This window comes from Balearica regulorum, chromosome 3 (genome assembly GCF_011004875.1).
Source record: "Balearica regulorum gibbericeps isolate bBalReg1 chromosome 3, bBalReg1.pri, whole genome shotgun sequence".
NCBI lineage: Eukaryota > Metazoa > Chordata > Aves > Gruiformes > Gruidae > Balearica > Balearica regulorum.
Window position 1 is genome coordinate 91,256,438 of NC_046186.1, and position 22,113 is coordinate 91,278,550.

Genomic DNA, 22,113 nt, shown 5'->3' on the forward strand with positions numbered 1-22,113 from the left:
TCTCCTTCGCATGAAGATAAATTTATTGTACATTATATTCTGACTATAGATCCAGGCAAATTAACCCAAAATCTACTTAATACTCTTCAGTTGTTAAAGGCACTGGTGAAAGGATGGTAGCTTTTGAGAATTAGGTTACAGAACTACATGTGTTGTAGTTTACAGTTAGTGGGGTATGTATGGGAGTACCTCTGCTTTCTAACCTTCTTTCATATCTTTACCATCCATTTTGAGGAATGTGCTAAGTATGGTGTTGCCTTCTTAACAATAAACTGGTAGTTAAACATTCACACCACCTTTCACTTAAACAATTCCTTACTTGATACGTAATACATAAGCTCACTTGTATTATCCGTGTTCACTTGGAGTCCTGATGTTTTTTAAATATATAAAGACTTGGAAAATACCACCTTGGTTCGTCACCACTGTCATTTAGGCTGCTCGTAGATTAAGATACCACATATTATAGATGCTGATCACTGCTTTTGAGTACCTTCTATTCCCTGATTTTGCTTAAAACTTAAATGACCAGAGTTGGAGTCTTTAGTCAAAATCAATTTAATATTATTTTTTGTCCAAATATATGGTCAAATTAATCTTTTTTTTAAAAGCATCATTGCTTATTGTAATATACGTGATATACAGCCTGTTCAGTATTTTAGCACAGGTACGGGTAATGGTAATCCACTGTTCTTACTGAAGTTGCTGCTGCCAGATGTCACTGTTATGATACAGGTCATGTATTTCTCTGGAGTGTTTTATAACGATTCAGATTTTCAAAACCAGCTAGCTGCTTTGGGAGATCCACAGCTAGCATCAGACACATGATGAAAGCAGCAGATCCCTTACTTTTTTAAGTAGGGCATACAGAAATGAAAGTGACTAACATTTTTGAGCATTTCAATTGATTTTTAAAGCCATTGTTTCCTGCATGATCATTGGGTTGCCAGATCACTGCTTAGGATTTTAAAAGTCCAGTTCACTTTCAGATAAATAATATTTCCATGGCTTTTTAATGGAGAAAAAAATATTTTCTCATCAGATGACTTGCAATTTAAATGCAGATGCTTTATATCTGTGAGAATATTGCACGAGGCTTTATGCCCAATTGTGTGTATTCTGGAGCAGAGAATATATCTTTTTGCAAAGTTGACTGCTCTCTAGTAATAAAAAGTACATCGTTGAATATTATGTGGACTTGGTTATTTTAGAGATTTTTCTTAATGAAAAGACTGCAGAGAGAAAATCTGTGAGTAGAAAATTCTGATGAGCTGTGTGGGAAACACTTTTCCCATTTCATGACAATTTTCATGATTTAAAAACATGTTCCTTTCTGTAACAGGTTAAATTCATAATCTTTCAGAGTTTTCTATGAAAAATTTGTGAAAGTGGGATACTCCAGAATGGGGTAATGTATTTACTGCAGCATCCCATGTTAATTTAAGAGTCACTGAATTAAAAAGTCATGATCTCACTCTCTGATAGCTTTAAAATATTTGTACAAAGTAGACCAGCTCCAAAAGAGAGACTGAGAAAGCCCCAGGTGTTGAGAGCACTTATCAGAGCTGTGGTAGAATAAGGCTCACATTTTTATTCTCCATTTCAGAGAATATGACCTGAAACATCCTGACTATGCATCTGAAGGGACAGGTGTCAAATTTTCTCTGTCTTCCTTCTTTGACCAGAATTCCCACCCTCAGTTGGGAAGGTTTTGGTATTAGCATTTCCCAACAAGAAGTATTTTATCATTCTGAATCCACTCAGTTTAATCAGTTTGACCCTTCATCTTTTCTATTGCCAAGACACCATCAGAACAGTTTGCAATTAATGCATACTGCAATTTAATGTATAATTTAATTACTTGATCTGTGGAGTACCTATAACTAGTATTTTGTGGGTTTATTTTAGATGCTAATTCATTTCATTCTGTTCAAAGCGGAATTTGTGAACTTACCAGTGCCCCACTCCACACATCTCTTAAGGAGCTGTAAGCAATCACATCAGGCACGTGTGAGACTTAAATCTTTGGTGTTATCCCAACATAGCTTTATCTAGAGCGATGAGGACAATGAAGCACTGCCCCCTCAAGACTCCTGAAGGTCTCCCTGTCCCTGACAGCAGTGTAGCTATTATCTTTGATGGGAAGGAAGGCTGACCTGTATTTCCTTTTCATTCTAGCCTTCCAACTAGGACTGCAAAACCTGATGCTCGTGTAGAGCAGCTGCAGAGATCAGAGCAAGTGCTGCTGCCTGACTTTCATTACCTTTTTCTGTGGCAGCTTTATAAATGAGATTATTTCCCCTCTCTTCCAGTGATGATTTGGCTTTTTATGATGCCCAACTTGTTTTTATCCAGCCCACTGAGGTCAGTGGAAAGGCCTGTTCAATTCAGTGGAATTTTGGATCAGGGCTGGTGCAAGACCTCTGATGTAGACAAATGGGATCCTGTGAATGAATGTTGTTACTGCTTGATATTCTTCTGCTCCTCTAGTACAGGGTGGTGAGCTTTTTTTCCTTTGGTTTGGGCAAAAAGGGAATGATAGAAGTAGTGATCTTCATTCCTCATGCAATGTAGATGATGATGACAATTTGCATATTTAAATTCATATTCAGAAAGGATATGGTGTTTGAAGAAGATTAATACAAAAAATTATCTTGATATAATGATAGATTAAGCATAACTGAAGAAAGATGGTAAACTGGAGCGGAAACCTCCTGGGAATAACAGCCAGAACATGCTTTTGGGAGAATGCTCTGTCATATTAGCATGCAATGCATAGCTTGTCTTTAAATATTTTTTTTGTAAAAATGTATATACAATATGAGATTAAATTTATTAGTGGTAGTCATTATATTTTCCACTATGTCAACATATTGCACTTTTAGACTCCTAAAAGGAATATTTTCCCATCCCAAATCTAGCTGCTTTTAAGGAAATCTGCCCTGGTGGAATGGGTTATACGGTTTCTGGCCCTCACAGAAACAAGCTATATCATCACCCTGCAGTTAGAGTACAGCCACCTGTCATTGGCAAGACCCCGATTACTCAACCTGTTGCTAAAGGTACTTCTCCTCCACCTCTCCCAGCAAAGGAAGAGCCAGTGGAGGCACTGACCTTCTCACAGAAAAGTGAGACTGAGATGGCTGTGCATGAAGGTGAGAGTGGGAAAATTTAGTTTTTCTGTATTTCTATGCATGTGTCTTCAATGGTATGTTTCTTTGTGGAGTAGCTGCGTATAGTGCAGGACAAAGGTGTCACTTCCCACAGCAGAGCATTCCATGGCGTGGAGTGTATTGTGTTACGTGATTTACTTCTGAAATTTTATGTATAGCTCCTACCAGATGCTGAGAACACCATGGAGAAAGAGACTGCTTTAATCTCATTAATTTTTATGATAAGAAATAGTAAATATTTCTTTTAAGACTTTTACAAAGATATTTATAATCCCCAACATATAACAAAGGACTCAACTCAGGCTTTGATTTTCTAGTATTTGGAGTGGCAGAAGCTGAGGGGTTTTCACCATCTTCCTTCTACATGCCCCCGCAGATGAGCCCCACCTGATGTGGGCACGCTTCCCCTTCAGGTGGTCTGCTCCTCACCCCTGCAGCTCTGCGCTGCCTCTGCCTGACCATGCTGGGTCAGCCCCTCTCTGCTGGGCTGTTTAACGATTAGTTGACTCCTCTAAGATACTTTTCTCAGGCTTTGTTTTCTGCAAGCTTCTCTAAGAACTTGTAGCAGCTGAAATTGTCCTGAGTCTAAAACAAATGCAGAAACAAAGAAATGCAGAAAGCAGCACTACTATAAATACATTGCCAGCAAACTTGGGATAAACTAACTGTAGACAAGAAGAAATACACTGCTGAAGAACCCTGTCTTGGTATTGAGTACTTTATAGGTTGTTTCCAAGGAGCAGTTACGTATCCATATGTCAGGCCATTATTAGAAAGAGTTTCACTCAGCTGACTTTGCAAAATTCTGTGTGACGTGAGTTACTTTCCATTTAAAAATCACTGCTCCAGTTTTGCTTTCAAAAAGAAAATGGAACTAAAATTAATCTGGAAAGAAAAATAAGCCATTGAAATATCCTTACAGACTGTGCTGGATTATAAAATCTCACATAAACCTCTGGTCTTTTCTGTGTTAAAAGTAGAAAAAAATGGTGTATCATTTGCTAAAATATTACTTCAGTAATTAGAAAGATTGCCACATTCTAGTAAATCTTAAAGCATAGAGAATCTGGAGAAAAAAAGGGGTATTGTTTTTTTAAAATAAAAAACTTTAAAAATACATGCTAACTTTAAGTCAGTAGTGACACATACATGTTTGAATTTTATATTCTGGTTTTGGATATGTTTATATTTGGAATTTTTGAGATTTTATTAGAAGTTCTCCCAGTTCTGATAATCAGCCTCCCTGCTAATACTGAAGAAGCTAGAGCAAGAAGAGTGATGTAGGGTTTTTTGTGGGGTTTCTTTTTTTTTTTTTTTTTTTTTTTAAATCTATCCTGTGGAAAAAGTTGATTGTGAAAAGAAGAAGATTACAATTTTTTTATAGAAGCATATAGATTTTCATCAGTAAAAGACAAATTCAAAAAAGGCAAACTGCAATGTAAAATAAACACTTATATGAAATTTCTACCTCTCCTTCCCAGAAAAAAGTCACTTTTGTGGAGGAAAAAAAAAACCCAAACCACTTCTGCTTGATTAAAGAAAAGGCAAATTTCAAAGCCCAATATTTTTTTATTTTTTTTATTCTTGCAAATTTGTTAATAGTTAGTTATATACCATTATGATATTAAATTACCTTTAAAATAATTACAGATGATGATTCTTCTTGGAAGGAATTAAAAAACTTAATCAGTGAGTTAATAACCTGTGAGTTTCTTAGAATGTTTCTAAGGAAATAACTGAGAAACTTTATAAGGCAGCTGAATACTGAGTACATACATAATTATAAGCATTGGTCCGTGTGTAGAATCTTATTCTGGTTTCAGGTTAGTTTTTACTCTTGCTTCCAGGAACATTACTTCAAGCTTGCACCATTTTGGGATGAGGTTAGAGCCTGAAATTTTTCTGTGATGGCAGAAACCTCTTTCAAATGTTCTAGTAGTTTTAAGTAGAACGCGTAAGTAAATGTTATGTGAAGACTGATTAATTTTCTTTTTTCTTTCTGGTTTTAGTGGCAACTGCAGCCCCTGATCAGGTAAAACATTATGTGATTTATCTAGGAATTAGAATGCAGACCATGTGTACAAGATGTAATACGGTAACTCTGAAAAGGATTTAGGATTTATGAGGAACAAACAATTCACTGTGGACTTAGGATGTAAACCCTGAGGCAAAAAGAGCTCATGTTGTTATTATATACAACGGGCAGGTAGTGAGGTACAGGAAAGAGATTGCTTTAACCTCTCTTTAGGGCATTGGTGGAGGGTCTAGTACTGTATTGTTCAATCCCATTCTGGAGCTTGTATTTTAAAGAGGATATCGAAAACTGCAGACAGTATGAAGGAGAGCCACAGATACTGACAGCTAGAGAAAATTAGTTGGAGAGAAACAGTATGAAGCTTTAAGAAGCATTTGTGACACCCGCTTAAGAGATTTGTATTAATGCCTAAGTTAGTTTCCTAGGTTTTTTAGGGTTGCTGTGTATTCAGTGAAGAGCAGGTGTATATCTGTAAGTCCCCCCATTCTGGAGGTTCCAGGTTCTCTGTGCTGAAGATAATGGGATTCGTTAAGACTAACTGCAGCTGTACTTTCCTTTTTTTCCTGTGTTTCCTTTTCCTAAAGAGTTACAAGCATCTAACTCTTTTATGAAAATAAGATCATCAGTGCAGCAGCTAAGAGAGAACCTTTCACAGTGGTCAAAGACTTGGAGACCTATGTGATTCTATACTTTTGTGTGATGCTGAACTGCAGTTGGGAGAACTATGGAAGTTCAAAGCCAAAGATACAGCTAGAAGCTGTATGAAATGAAATAGCTGCTTCAAATAAAATCAATGTTAAATTGTATGCCATTGTGTAAACATAGTATTCCATGTTCTTTCAGGCTTAAATTGGTGGTATTTAATGATCTGCTATCAAGAGCCACTTGTGAGAATGTTAGCAGTTTCTCAAGCCAGGAGTTTGTGGGTGGTTATGATAGCTGAATTAAGAAAATGTTTTCAGAATGTACATTTTTAATCATTCTTTTAGGAATTAGCTTCCCTTGATCAAGAAAAGCAGCCTGATCTAGAGCCTGGGCAGCCTCAGCTTTCTCCTGGAATTTCAACAATTAACCTGCATCCACAGTTTCCAGGTAACTTGTTTTGCCTTGTCTTTTAGTGTGAGAGAGTGCTTACAAGTCTTCCAAGAATGGGAAAGTAGCAATTGTAACAGAGGTTAATGAAAATTGATTGCAGCTTCACAAGCAAATTTTCCATGAGCAGAATGAATACAGAAAAAAAAAAAAACCAAACAATGGAAGCTGAAGTAGGGGGAATTGAGAGGTTGGCATTGGCTGGGTGACTTGTTAGGAAGCAAAGACATATTTTAGGCAAAAGTAATATCCTGGATTACGTACATGAGAATTTTAATGTCAGAAGAGTTGAGGCCTTGTACCCCTTTCAAGAGGAAACTTTACTTAGTTGCCTCCTTGTAGATTTATGCATAACTTTCTCTGCAAAAGTTTTACTATTGTGCTTGTTTTCTTTAGTACCTGGTTTTTTCACAAGCAGTAGAATGATGGAAAACCCAATTATACTGGTTTTTCTAGTCCAGATCTAAGCAGAATAAACTAATGAAAAGCTCCATAGTGTCTAGCTCGTTCAGTATCATATGTGAATTCTTTAGGGGGCTTTTTTTTTTTTTGAATGCTTTAAGGGGTTTTTTTTGGATGTGATTGATTTCCATTCCATGTCACACAGTAGTGATTGAGAAAACATCTCCTCCTCTGCCTGTTGAAGTTGCTCCTGAAATCTCTACTTCGAGTGCAAGTCAAGTAATTGCACCTACTCAAGTTACAGGTATTGTACTTCCTTTTTAGAATTAAAATAAATTAAGAAATTACTGTGAGTTCCTGACACTATAACTTGTTCCGTGCTACTTCTGAATTATAATAGCGAAAAGAGTGTAGCTGAGGAGAGATAGAAATTACAGAACAGCGCAGCAATGAGGGTGCTGTCAACAGAGCTAGAACTAGACCCTCCCAGCATGTACCTGTCATTTTTGTGCCCACAAATCAATGATAGCAGAAAAAATTAATAATTCCAGCTCAGAGTACATATCTGTAACCAAAGTGCAGAACAGAAGACTTCTTGGTGACAAGTCAGGTCTTTAGAGAATCTGCACATGTTCATGAAGTATAGGTGATCATGTTCTTTGAGGGGTGTAGATTTTGTGGGATGTAGATCAGTATGTTCTCCAAAAGGCAGATGAGAAGTTACTCTAAGATATATTTTGAAATGTTCTTTTCACATTTGTGCCTTTTCCTTTTTTGATGTATCAAAGTTACTTTTTCTACATCCATGTGTCAAGAAGTGAAAATAACGGAAATGCAAGTAATGCTTCTGTCATAGCTGAAACTTGTCGGAGTGATGACTGCGTCCAAAAGGCATGAAAATTTCACTTGCTGTAAATTTGAAAGGAAAAAGGTGAATGTACTATGTGTGGATACCTGAGAGCATTACAATGTCACATTGACTAGTCTCTCAGTATTAACACAGGCTTTGAAGTAATTGCAATAGCCAGGTAAATACTTTAAGATGTAGTATTGCATATGGTAGAGATATCTAGGCCTACCAAGAGGTTTTCCAGTTTGCATTCACAGGGAGAAATTACACATGCTTCAATAAATGTTTAACTCTTCAAAGATGGCTTTCCTTCATGCAGGAAGGGATTTCTGAGTTGCACGCAACATGCACAGGTTCTAAATCACCCAGTTGTTTGAAGTAGGATTCTGTCAGCAGTTAAATCCTCCTGAATCTACCGTAAGAGTAGAAAAAGTATCCTGTCCTTCTGAGAGCATTCAGCTGCCTCCTTCAGTTACCTATAATTGCAGTTCGTCAGTCCCGTATGAAAGTTCTACTAACGGTGCTTGTCAAACCAGAATTTGTAAGTCAGCTCTGCTGTGACTGTGCCTCTTCAGCCAGCCAGCTCCCTGCTTCCTTACAGGGAGACAAAGCTACCCTGCTGGGAATTCACGTCAGTTAGAAAAAAATGGTAGTTTTCCATGTTCTGCTGTTTTTTCTTTCCTCAGGAAAGGGAGTGGAACTAGAAATTGCTGTGTGCTATAAACAAATAAATCAATCTGTAGTTCAGATGCAGTTCCAAGTGTTGTTCAGATATTTAAGAGATAGTAAAATACAAGTGAAGTAAGATTTGTAGGACAAAATCCTAAATTGAATTTAAAAAACTGAGTGCAGTTAGAGTTGAGATGTTTTTGAGTGCCTTAATCCTGTAGTTTAAGATTTAGTTAAATTTAAATGTAACCAATTTCTAAATAGTCTGGATAAATTATTATTCTTTACGGATGATAACTTTTTTCAGGAATTACGGTTTCATACTGCTGTATAACCTTACTTTAAAATGCAACTAAACATCATGACTGCAACACAGTCATTTGTATTTTTTGTAGTAACACATATACTTTGAGAATTTCTAAAACTCTACTGTAAGGGTTTGGCATCCAATGCTGCCCATATCTGAATCTCCTTATCTTAAAAAATAAATCCAAGACATTAACAGATGAGTATTCTGTAAAAATAATCAGAAACCCACTGCAGTTATTTTTTTAGCCTTTGATGCAAAGGTTAAATCATATAGATTTTTATTTTATATTATTTTCATTTTACTTTATTTTTTATGTAAAAAAATTTTTTATGAGCCATTTATGGATCTTGGACAGGACATGAGAATATGTCACTAGGAAAAGCCTAGATGGTTTCTAAATTCTTCCAGATAAGGTATCCATAACAGAAACTCAGGACTTACAAACTTGATTTACAGTTGTTTTCAGGCCTGATCTTTCTACTCGGATTACAGAATATTGTACATTTGCTGAACTATGTGGGAGAGTTTAATATTTTTTTGTTGTTGTTTGCTTAGAAATCAACGAATGTACAGTTAATCCTGATATCTGTGGAGCAGGACACTGTGTTAATTTGCCTGTGGGATACACTTGCATCTGCTACGAGGGCTACAGACTTAATGATCAGCAGACAAAGTGCTCTGGTATGAATGGACGTTTTCAAAAATCTGAAATAACCATGCTATGAAATGCTTGAATTGTAAAGTCTGGTCAGGGGAAATATGCAACAGTGTAGTCAGGAGTGGCTTCCTGTACTGAATGCTTCCTAACTACACAGAAACTAGGTTTTGTATGTCAAATAAAATTTGCAGGCTAGTCTCTGATACAGTGTTTCAGCCACTCAGACCGAATGTGAATTTAATGAAACTGAATGAAAGCCTTTCCCATTATGACATGAGAGAGAGCTCTTCTGAGCTTTATATCAGGTATTTAAAATCATCAGACTCTAGGAAGAAATGCACTTCTGTTTGGAGAAAGAATGACCAAATTAGTGCCTGTTTCTCAGAATGATTTGCCCAGCTACCAGCTCTGCAGCTGCACTAAATCCAGTCATTTTGTTAGGTCTTTCCTTTCAACCTTCTGCTGAAACGAGAAAATACATTGTAAACATCCCAGAAGCACAATAGGAGATCTGCAAAGTAAGGTCTTCATCCCCTTCAAAGCTAGTAAGTTCTGGAACAGAGGGCTCTGACGACCATGACGCAGAGCCCAGACTGGCTCTACATGAGCCATTTCAGATTTGGAAGCAACTGTATCGATACCTTTCCTTCATTCAGAATATACAGATTCCTCTGTAACTTCATCAGAAAGAGTTTATTACATCATGCTGCCAGATTCTATACTATCAAATTTTCATGCTACCAAAAGTTTGGTAACTTCACACTGATATGCAGGTGCAACTGCAGTATTAAAAAATATTTTGCACGCATACACAGCCAAATGGCAACTTAAAATCCTTCTATTTCATCCAAATTGTGTTATTGTTCCATGCTTGCAGCTTGTGCTCTGCTTGCACTCAGTGTAGTGATTTGAATAGTAATCATCACATTCTTCAGGCCAATGCAATATTCTTATAGTCTAAGCCAATAAGAGCATTTTTTTCCAACCAAAACTATTTAATGCATCTTTTTTGCAGCTCTGAGGGAGAGGAAAACATATACTTTTTTAAATAGTTAAAATAATTACAAGATTAGTCTTTCCAAAAAGCGTGGCATAGAATGCACAAAAAGAATCACGACTAAGTATGTTATTCTCTTATGGTTTTATTTCTTTTATAGATATTAATGAGTGTAATCAGGCACCCCATCTCTGTTCCCTCGGACGCTGTGAAAATACAGAAGGAAGTTTCCTATGTATTTGCCAAGCTGGATTCATGGCCAGTGAAGATGGAACCGACTGTGTTGGTAATTATTGGTCTCCTTTATAGAAAATAAAAATGTAAAAAAATGAATCGAGAAGCTTATCTCAAACCCCTAAAGTCCTCTTTTCAGCTTTTTTCCTCAATGTCATTGGTATTGGACTGAGGTCTGGAAGTGTTTTTAACTGTCTCTCACCAGGTATTGTGGTGAGGAAAATATTTGAGTGGCTCCTTCTACTTTTCAAAATTGTTATTTGTTAAAAAAAAAAAAAAATTATTCAGTATCATGCTTGTTTAGGAAAATTACCATTTAGTAAAAACACCTTCTGTGGTGGGAAATACAAATATTCAAAACTCTTTCAATCACTAACAGCTGTAACAAACCATATTTTTAAATAGAGCTGCAAACAGCCATGAACTGCATGGAGAGCAACACAGACAGACAAAAATGGCTGTGATCTTCCTCAGGTTAGCACTGCCTTGGGCACAATATACACGTGGTGATGCACGTTGTGTTTGCAGCCACAGGCAGGGCCGCTCACTGCCCTTCTTCCTACAGCCTGGTTGTTTCTAGATCTCATTCCCTCTGTGATTACAAGCAGTGAGGTAAAGAACAGCTGTAGGGCTGTGGCTTGCAAACAGCTTGAAAATCCAAACTTACTTGCTTATGTTTAATTAAAGCAGAGTTTAGGGGAGATGCAAGCATTCAGTAATTTCATGGTGAAGCAAAGTTTCTCTTAACTTCTCTTTTTCATCTGCAGATTTTGATGAATGTTCAAGACCTCATACTTGCGGGGAAGGCTTTTGTATAAATACTGTTGGCTCATACAGATGCGAATATTGTGATAGTGGATACCAAATGAACAGGAGAGGTGAATGTGAAGGTAGGTTTGAACTCTGCACCAGTTGTAATACAGTAACAGTTGCCAAGCCAAACAACTGCAATAGGAAGAGCCATTTGTTCACCACTGTTTCTGATCTCAACAGAAAACTTTACATCTATTTCTTTGTGTTTGAAGAAATCTGGCCATTAGATGGAAACATTAAAATAACTCAACACAGACTTTTTTCATGTTTAACAATATTTTTCTACCTGGTGCATTTCTTTTAATTCGTTTCAATCTCCATTTGATATTTGATTTCAGATGGAATGTCTTGGCACAGTGATTTTATATCTATTTGTGTTCAGAGTTCCCTTTCCCCATCCCATTCTGTGCTTATTTCCATGGGTAATTTCTCTAGCTTAATCTTACTGCTGGAATTCTCTCAGTTACTTTCCTCATTTAATTTGCCTTCAGATCAGTTAACTTCCTCCTGTACACCAGCTGAAAATGGCAGAATATTCAGAAAGACATTGCTTGTTTTATCTACAGTATGTCCTGGATGATGAAGTGAGGTTACCATTTATTCATATCACAAAAAAAATGCCAAATGTTGCCGCTGTTTGGAATGATTAACATTGTGTGCTTGGGAGGCTGAGCACTGCAGCTTGAGCTGCAAAGGGAGAATTCTCAGAGTGTGCAAGCTTAAACAAGAAACCTTTTTGAGTATTCTCTAATCTTTTCAATTATTTGATGTCTGGAACCACATTATTTAGATTTAAGACACTGCAAAGGAGTTCCCCCACTATGGACAGAACCATCTTAGGACAGAACTTTTAACAGCTCTTGCCATGGAATCTCGTGATGACATTGTTAGTCCTTCCCTGCATACTTGGTACCAAGTTTCTGTTTAAAAAAAAAACCCAAAACCCTATAATTTTTCCTGTATTATAACAGGTAGCAAATGATAAGTTGACTTTTTAAAATTTGGAAACATATATATCTAGCAGGTATTTCATGTTGCAGGAAATCCTAGGACATCTGACCTTCAAAACTTCACATTATTTTTCAGTGTGATATTTTTCCCTTTTTTGCTGTTTTTTTCTTTTTTCACTCTCAGCTTGAATTGTGAACTAAAAAACACGAGCAGCCATTTCATTTTAAATGTCGTTTTGTTCATGCTTTAGTCTACATTACTTAAGACAGAATGAAATTGCTAACATGTTAGGTTGCCTAGCAAATAGGTAACTTAAAGCTGCTGTGGATAGATTTGCTGCTCTGAGCATTGCTAAAACATTCCTCTTTCTATTCAGACAATTTTTTTAAATTTAAATAAATGTTTCACACACTCCACTCTTACAACAACTTTTTCCAAATCTTCTCTGTCAGTAGGGAATCTCTGATTAAAATAGGCTAGAAATCAGAATATCAGAGCGTGTCAAATTTCCTATTAGCTTGTATTTTAAGTAGTGTGGTGGTAGTCCTCTCTCGTTTAACTTAACAATATGTAATTTCTGAAACCAAATTCTTTGTTGAAAGTTATTTAAGGTTGCTTAAGGGAAAAACCCTCCTACACTAAATCCATCAAACCAAGGAAATGACACGTTTGGGGAATCATTTCACCATGCCATTACACCTACACATTATAGTCACCCTGCTGACAGATTCCAGATTCCACAAATAACTCCTGTCCACCTCCTTTCACCCTTCAGAAACAAAGGCAAGAATCCTCCATAGGGACACAGTTCACTTACACTTCCTCACCCCATCTTCATTCTGCCTTCAAGCTATCCTCACCCAAGCTCTGTCCTGGGCCTAGCCTGGGAAATCTGATCTGCTGTATGTTATGGAGTGTCTACCAAAGATTCGCAGTGTAACAGAAAACTCAGATTCAGTTGCATGTACTATGATCTAATTTATTTCTCAGAGATGCCCCTCTGCGGGTACAAATCTGTGCCTTCCTGGGTATCTAAGAGATACTTTAAATGTATTAGTATACGTGAGCACAGTCAGAATAACCAGATTATTGTTCGGTGTTTTGTTTCATCTTTGACCGCTAATTCTTTTTATCTTCTCTTTTGAAGACATTGATGAATGCCTGACTCCAACTACTTGTCCAGATGCACAGTGCATTAATGCTCCTGGCTCTTACCAGTGCATTCCTTGCAGAGTGGGATTCAGAGGCTGGAATGGACAGTGCCATGGTATGTGCAGTACTCTTTGTATCTCCAGTTATAGTTCTTGTTCCGAGATGTTCTATTTCCAATGCTATCATGCTGATGACAGCACTGTGCCCTGGGTCCCCATTTCATTCAATACTAATTGAAAATATGAGATTTTTGAAATTACTTTATGTTCTCAGATGTAGTATATATGAGGAAATCATGTTTTACTGTAGATAAATGAACAGTGAATCTAGACGGCAAATAAAACAATTATAATTACAAAACAAAATTCTTGAAATAGAAAATATGGAACTGAGAGGGATGTATTATCGGTGAAATGCTAGTAGGCCATTGTTTGGAGGTATTAACAAATTGAAAAAAACCATGCATCAGTGTGATTGGCAGGCTTTTCACTAGGATATGGGCGTTTGTTCACAAAGCATATTAATAAAATTCTTCATTATTATTTCCAGCAAAACATTCAGCACATCTTAAAACAGCTTGTCTCACTTTAGGTTAGGTTTTTGGGACAGAATTCTCACGTTATAGTTTTTTTTATTTGTTTTTAAAGGTTAGATTTATTTTTTTCCCAAATTAGTTCTGGCTATTTGAGTTATAGGTAAGAAAGAGCAAATGGATCAATTGTGCAAAAAGAAATAAACTTCTGCATTTTTGAGTGCCGCTTCCTGGGGCACTACCAGAAACTTAATTTGACCTCAGTTGTGAAGAGTCTGCTGTCTGTTGTGAATCCTCCTGTCCACTCTGTGTGTAACACATGTCCCGTAATTTGTGATGGTTGGAGTAACCATGTTACCTAAACATAGGTGTATAATAACCTACTTAGGAGGTGTTTGCATTATTGTTGTAGGTCAGATTGGCAGTGTACTTCCATAGCTTATTTCCTAATCGCTCCCAATTGCTGCGGTTTGGTTCAGTTCATGAAGCAGTCTGAGAGCACAGTTATGGTTGAAGTAGCACTGGAAGGTGGGGATCTACCGTGCTCCAGCCACAAATGGGTTTTGATGTGGAGCAAGACTAGAGTCAGGTTGCAGTGAAGCACCTGAAAAATGTATGATGCTGCTGTCAGAGCCTCACCACCAGCTTTGCTGTACAGATGATACCTTTTTCAATCACACGATTTTCTAATGAAGGCATATCGTAGCAAATTATTTCTGTCTGAACATCTGCCTGTTAAAATTTATCAGCATGTCATAGCCACATTATTTGGTCTTGTCATTTGACTTACTGTGGACGAATGGATTTTAATGGAGTTCTAACGAGCTATGGAATGTTTACGGCAAACTGATGTGGTTCACTTAGCAACATGTTCGTGTTCATCTTTGTTTTGCACCTTCCCACCTGCCTGGATTACTACTACCCTTCTCTTAAGGAAGGTTAGTAGGAGTAGAATGAGAGAAAAGAAGTCCCTGTTCTGCTCAGATTTACAAACTAAGACATGTAGGGGATAAGTCTTGGTTCCAAGTTGTTGATGCTTTTTTTCCTTGTAATCCTGCATGTAGTTTCCCTTTTTCCTTTGTTTTATGAAATGTTCTAAGCCTAGACATCTCACTCACATCATTAGCGATGTGATCGGTCTTCATTTTCTGTTTATCCTAGACTTACATCATGTTGGAAATAAGCCATGCACATTTTAGAAAGTGTAGTGCAGACAGAGCTTGTCTCAAATCTGTAGCTTTGCAATATGGTACAATTTAAGCACACTGGAAAGGAAAATATTTCCTGTTATCTATGAAGGGTATTTGAGTCCATTGTTCCATGAATAAATTTGTTTCTGCTGTCAGTTTAGGTCAGTTGCAGCTCTGATAGTTTTCCCCAATGCTCTTTTTTTGTTTTTTTTTACCTCAGCTCATTCCTCTGCTTGTACTTGATGCCCAGAAAGTCTAGTATAACAATTCTACAGTTATTAGATGCTATTGGTATTGTAATCTTCCAGGATTTAAAGCCAGGAACATCTCTACTTTTCTTTAATAAAGGCAAGTCAATCGGTTCACTTCAGACTTATGTAGAATAAATTTAACTGCAATTTAGGTGGGAATATCCAATGTGAGATGCATATTGGAAGAAACTGAAAATGGCACCTGCACACCCTGCCTCCTCATTATCTTGAAATTGCTACTGTCCCAGATCCCTCAGTGCGTTTGTGTTGTACAGGGACTATTTGAAATAATTTTTTTAAAGTTGACTTGAAATCACAGATTTTTTTCATCTTTCTCTCTCCACATTTGCACATTCAAATAAAGTGATATATCATGATATATAATGACAATAAATTGTACATTAATCTAGAGCACACTTCTGTGTGTTGACGAATAAATGAAAAAAAATTAGATTGACAAAACTATAGACCACTTCATCCTCATGGTTATCACTGTGGTGGATTTTGGAGCTATGTTGTTAACTAACTATATTCAGCTTGCACAGCATTAGGGACCCCATCAGATTTCAAAACTAATACAGAGGTCAGCAGAGCTGATCCATATACCTCTAGCCATATTGCAAGGAGCTTCAATAGAATCAGTTACAGCTCTGGACTTCATCTCAGAAGATTTGGGTTCTGTTCCTGGCTTTTCTGCTGGCTTTATGGGAAGGACTCTTGATCTTCGAGTCCCACCCAAATATCTGAAATATTATCGCAGGCTTCATTTTCAAGTAGCTTGGAGATAAGGAGATGAAAATTAATCTATAAGAAGGAGATTTGTTAGTTGGAAATTTGTGTGCCTGGCTGCTGAATCAAGTTCTTTGTGTTTTAACACATTCTTTAATTTGAGCATTGATCATATACATTGAGACCAAAGGTTGTGTTTTGTTGAGCAGGTAAGTTTTGCAACAGTAGGAATCTCAGAAATTAGTCTTGCAGAAGGAGTGAGTAGTATCGCCTACTGAATTGCCGTAGCAGAGCACCTGTGGATCAGTGCTGTCATGCCCTGGGAGGATGCCACTTCGTGTACTTGGCCAGGCTGGAACGGGGCGTCTTATTTACAGAGTTATAGGCTCAAGTGAGGAAACAAGAACTGTAGGTCATTTGAAATACAGACAATAATGGGGATTTCGTTTGTGTCTGGGGAGAGATGGGCTTTGTCAAAGTTAGATTGTACAGGAGCTTGTAAGAGCCAAGAATGATGAATATATATGAGGAAAATAATTACTGCAGATATTCACAATAGGTAATAAGAGCTATGATGATGATTTAAAGACCTCTAATCTTTTTCCAGCTCTCCCTGTGCTACAGCTGCTTAAATAGCTCAAGTGCCTCAAGTAATCAGTAGCTTTGCTCTTTTATGTTGACAGATTTGTGTGCTTTGTGGTGGCAAAACATTGGGAGTAATATGAGTTCGAGCACATAAAAGCAAATAAGGTGTAATTCTTTTTCTGCATCAGTGAAGCTAAAAAATACAGCTTTTTCCATACAGAGACACCTGCTTGCTGTTAACTACATCCCCAAAATAAAAAAAAAAAAAAATTGAAAATTAACCTTTTATTTTTTTAAAGTGAAAACCACTCCTAGGAAAAAGACAAATTGATAATTTTAGAATACTGAATTCTAACAGGGTTTGTAATGATATATTTATTTCTATGTTTGCTTTTTTCTTTGTTGATTGATACAAATTGCATTCAGAATAAATTCTTTAAAATGATTCTTAAGTAGTAACACAGGAGTTTTCATGTTGGCTAAAGAGTGGCCCATCTAGTTAATACCCTTCTTCCAGAGAACGATGAAAGTACGTGTCTGTGAGAAGAAAAGTTTCTTTCAGGTCCCCCTGTAAATAAGGGATAGTTTGTGACCAGGAAGAGAGATTTGCTTCTAAATCTTTTGTTATAAAGGCGTAATTCAGTGGAGTTCCTTGTTGCCTGTATAGAGTAGCCTTACAAAGAGACCTGCATGAAGTGCAGAAATCCCCTTGAGATTCCTCAGGTGTCAGCTGAGTCCTCTAGAACCTGCCTCCTTTAAGTCCATTTGAAAAATGTCATCTATGAAGGTCTGACATGTACATGTGTTTCGTATAGAGTCTTTAGTTATACACTGGAGAACTCCTCTAAATCCTGTACATTAATTGACCAGCTTTAAAAAACAGCAAAAAACTCAACAGCAGAAAATATGGTTGAGGTCTGTTCTAGCTTCTGAGAGGACCTACCTGTTCCCTCACACCTGTAGCTAAGCTCCAGGTGAACAAGTGGGGGCAGCGGGTTTGGGGGATTCTGACCAGAGCACACATTTTAAAAATGGTTTCAGAAGAGAACAGCTTCTAACACGGCCTTGCCAGCATGAGCTGTGTCTGCTTTTCCAGACTGTTCCTTGCAATAGCAGAAGGATTAGTGATAATGGTTACAAGGTATCAGTTGCTAGTGCTTTTATCACAGATACGTATCCTTCAGGTAAATCTGTGTAATGCAAGAATGAACACGCCAGCACTTGCTGAACTCTTCTGTATACTAAAGCTGCACTGATTTAAGCTACTCTGGGAAAATTATGGGCAAAATAATCTTCTTCAGGTAAGGACGATGTGGATGCAGTTAGTTCATAGTGCAACCCCTGTTCAAAAAAAAAAAAAGAAAAGGAAGAAAAAGGTTTGTTAGCCCAAACTGCAGTCCTTGCAGTACTGGGATAAAAGCATTGGTTTAGTCACATGGGCTCTGAGTATAGTTCAGTGTTTGAACACAAGCCAGCTCAAGTTCAAATCCTTTTTTTAAAATCAGAATTGCTGCAGAATTGTCAAGGTCAAAATATACAGAAAAACTGATTGTAACCATTCTTATGGCAGAATTTGAATAAATTCCCAAGCTCAACTGAAAGATGGTTGTACCCAAGTTAATTGTACGCTTGCGCTTTCTTTTTATTCACAGATATAGATGAATGTCAATATGGCAACCTCTGTAGAAACGGACGTTGTGAAAATATGGAGGGGTCTTTTAGATGTGTTTGTGGCCAAGGTTTCAAACTCTCTGCATCAGAGGATCAGTGTGAAGGTAGGAAAGAATATGATTAAAACTCGTAAGCTTGCGCTTACCTTTTAGGTAATATTTTTAGTCTAATAGTATTCCTTTTAATGGAGAACCAACAAATGTACAACACTGAGGCTAAATAACCAAAAATACAGGAATGTGTATTTCCATTTTGTGGCTTCCATGGTCACATTGTAGATTTTTGACATTTGTTATAAAGCCAATCAAGAACATGTAGTAATATTTATATTGCTAAATTTTAATTTCTGAAAAAACCTTGGCATTTCTGTCATTTTGGAGGTTTGGGGACAGTGGCTTTTGCTGCCTTAATTGCTTTTCTTTCTATCTTTTTTTCTTTTGTGTGGGTGAGTGGAATAAAAAAAAACCCCAAGCTGCGCCCTCTTGGAACCCAGCAGTGTCGGTTAACACTGAGGTGATGCCTGCATTGGTGTCACTGCATTTCAAGTACTATGTCTAGTAGAGAGACAGTCTGATGTTGTATTTCTAGGAAGAGTACCTGCACCTCCAAAGTGTCATGTTCTGCATTTCTTCCACATCTAAAATTCCCACCAGGACTGCTCCAGTGGAACAAAATTAGGTCTGAAGTCAGAGTGGAGTAGTCTGAGAGAGAACCTAAAGTGTGTACGGGAGGTATGAATATCCCTGGGAGAATGTCTCCAAGCTGTGGAAGCACACAGAAACCTGAACATTTCTTGTCAGATGTTGTTTTTTCTTCTTTTTCCCTTCCCCCCACCCTTCCCTAAGTGTCTGTATATGGCACCACTTTCAGACTCCTTAGTGCTAAAAATAATACAGTAAAACTAAATGATCGTTCATGTAAATTTGTCAGGAAGTTTGAAACAAAACATCAGTGTAAGTTAAGTGTCTTGACTGAGTTAACTGTGCTGTCCAGGACGCACAGCAGACTGGTCTTGGGGAAAGTATGTAGACAAAGTTTGACTGCTTCCTCTGAGCCTTTCATGGAAAAGGGCCCTTGCCAAGCTGAGCTGGCATGTGCAGCCTGTTCTTCTTAAAGTGCACCCTTCTAAAGTAAGGGCCCGTACATGTGCCTAGATGCTTCATGCAGCCCCGCAGATTTCACTGATCCTTAAATTCAAAACCTCTGTGGTCGCAAGGGACCATTACTCAAGAGGTCGGACTACACAGCCATAACACAGACCTGAAAAACCTCATTGAGTAACTTTCTCCTGTTTGAATTCGAGTGTGTTTTCAGAAGGACATTCAGCCGTGCCTAAATCCTAGAAGTGACTAAGAACCGACCATATCAATTTAATTACTGTTCCTTAATGAGTATTTTATAAATAAGGGAAGGAAAACAGGCTTCTTAGCTCAAACAAAGCATGTGCTATATTCTGAATTCAAAGTGCCACTCCCCTCCAGTATTTGGAGTTTTTCATAGGAAAATTTAAGTTTGATGTTCAAGTCCATCTGTTAACCCAGGCTGACCTCGGTTTATGAGACCTGAAGCGCTGAGGGATTAGCAGTGGTTGTGGAAGCAGAGAGACATTTCCCCATACTTAGAGCGTTAATACTGTTCCAAGGCAAGTATTTAAAGGAGCCCTAAGGTGCAACTTAATAGAGGAACAGCTTGTCAGTGTGCATCTGAAAACCACACCCTGTCAAAAGGTGGTGATCCTGCTGGAAAGTATTTTGTGGGTTTTGCTGACTCACTGGGGTGGCTGGCTTGTTACCTTTGCCAGACATAAAAGAAACAAAAGCACCTCTCAAGCAGCAATGCGTGTATTTGCGTGTCCGTGTGTACCTGTTTGTGCATTGAGGGATATATTGACACTATGGGAGGGGATGCTGAATGCAGTCATCTCAAGGAAAACATCCAATCTGCATATTTTGTATATTTTTATGCATTATATTGACTGCCTATATTTGTTAATAAATAAGACCCAGAGAAGCAGTGCTGGATATTGACACTCTGCTGTGCTGTTTTGTTCAGAAGTGATTATTGCACCATTTGATTAGTAATTGATATTTTCAGATGTGTTATGTTTTCACTGTCTCTCGTGCTACAGATATAGATGAATGCCAGCACCGATCACTCTGTACAAATGGACGCTGCAGGAACACAGAAGGATCTTTCAGATGTATTTGTAGCCAAGGCTACACATTATCTTCTACAGGAGATCAGTGTGAAGGTAAGCTTGTGGACTTAAGCTACTGATTCTTTTTTTTTTTTTTTTCCCCCAAAAAGATCTCGAGTATTTCAGCTGTAGACATGAACTCTTTTGAGAATGGGGCAGAACAATATGTTGCTCCTCTTTCTTTCTCTATACTTTGCTGTCAACCATTCAACAGTCTCCACCTACACAGCCACATAATTAATGGATTCTTAGAAATAGTCCCTGTCATCTTTCCACATAAAAGAAATCAGCACATGTGTTTTCAACAGTAAGATTGGAAGAGCAGTTGACATTATTACCAAAAACGATTAAGCCTTTCCAAACCTTGTTGTTCAAACTCTGACACAGAGGTTCTGTATTACAAAAGCTTCTGCCAGCATACACTATTCACATGGGGGCCTGCTAAGTTAAAACTTCTTCTCCAGCTGGTTTTGGGAACCTGTAGCCAGCCAGCACAATCCCATATGTGCACTGGCTGGAGAAAATATGTAGTATAAGATGAGCTCCAGGGGGATCTGCTGGAGCTCACGGCTTTCACTGTCTCAGAAGGCAGTCTACACACTGAGCTTGTAAAAACAAAAGAGGTGAAAGATGTACAGTAAATGTAGGGAGAAATGCTATGTTAGAGAAAACAGAAACATTCTATTATCTCTCAAATAGAACAATTGTCCACTAATTGGCAAACAGATTTTTTCTAATGAATTATTTCAAAGCTACTTCCTCTTCTCCATTGTTGGCTATACCACCTGATATGGTATGTCTGCTGCACTACTCATGGTCACCTTGAGCATGTGAGATTACTTACTAGTGAGCTCCAGAAAAGATTGTTCCTCAGTTGCTTCCTTATCTCACTCTAGCAGGGGGAAGAAACTCTCAGTTAAGGTCTGTCTCACTGTACATGTGGCATTAGCACATAAAAGCCTTCCAGTCTCCGGTGTAGCTTTCTCTAGCTGCTGATACCATGGAAAACACAACTTCTTACTGCTTTCTACCTAATAGCGTTCTGCTGCTAGGTTATCCTCCACACAGCACTCTAGGAGGCAGTTCCCACCTTCTCCCCCACAGCAATAGAACAGGAATCCTCCTCTTCAAAGTGATCCAGGCAGAAGAGCAGTTCCCTCTGAGCCAACCAAATGCCATCTTCTCAAGACAAACCTGTAATGTCAGATCAGGCTTTATCATCAATGATGATACTGGCACATTTAATGAGTGACAGCATCTCTTGAAGTTCTCGCCAACAAGGAATAAGGATATCTTATAATCTCCTCAGCACACTGATAGTCTTTGGTAGTGACCTGTTTGGAGAATCTGGTCATAGAAGAACTTAATACAATCTTCTCAGAGTTCCTGGTGAATACCAGCATCATTTGCATCAGCTTCAAGAAATGTAGGCTGATGATGCAAGGCACTAGGAACTTGTGTGAAAGAATTTTGCTCTCACCTGGCATCAAGATCTTCATGAGTTGCAACAGATACAGAGATACCTTGTCAAGAATCAAAGAAAAATGTGGTGGAAGGGATCACTGGTCCATCCTGCCTCCCAAAGGCAGAACAGACCATATAGTGTCATTCCTGACAGGTGT

The 22,113-nt window shown here is 37.9% G+C and overlaps 1 protein-coding gene across 8 annotated transcripts in view; it reads left to right on the forward strand.

Annotated features, from left to right (window-relative positions):
* Positions 1–22,113, forward strand: part of LTBP1 (latent transforming growth factor beta binding protein 1) — a 204,593-nt gene that overhangs the window by 131,065 nt on the left and 51,415 nt on the right. For 2 of the 8 annotated variants that reach the window (XM_075748916.1, XM_075748918.1), the window contains exons 12-21: positions 2,922–3,155; positions 5,183–5,205; positions 6,198–6,300; positions 6,908–7,006; positions 9,087–9,212; positions 10,347–10,472; positions 11,188–11,310; positions 13,332–13,451; positions 18,276–18,398; positions 20,423–20,545. In XM_075748916.1, coding sequence (XP_075605031.1) covers positions 2,922–3,155; positions 5,183–5,205; positions 6,198–6,300; positions 6,908–7,006; positions 9,087–9,212; positions 10,347–10,472; positions 11,188–11,310; positions 13,332–13,451; positions 18,276–18,398; positions 20,423–20,545 — 1,200 coding nt within the window. The remainder of the gene's footprint in view (positions 1–2,921; positions 3,156–5,182; positions 5,206–6,197; positions 6,301–6,907; positions 7,007–9,086; positions 9,213–10,346; positions 10,473–11,187; positions 11,311–13,331; positions 13,452–18,275; positions 18,399–20,422; positions 20,546–22,113) is intronic. The other 6 variants (XM_075748917.1, XM_075748922.1, XM_075748919.1 and 3 more) reach the window with 4 other exon arrangements.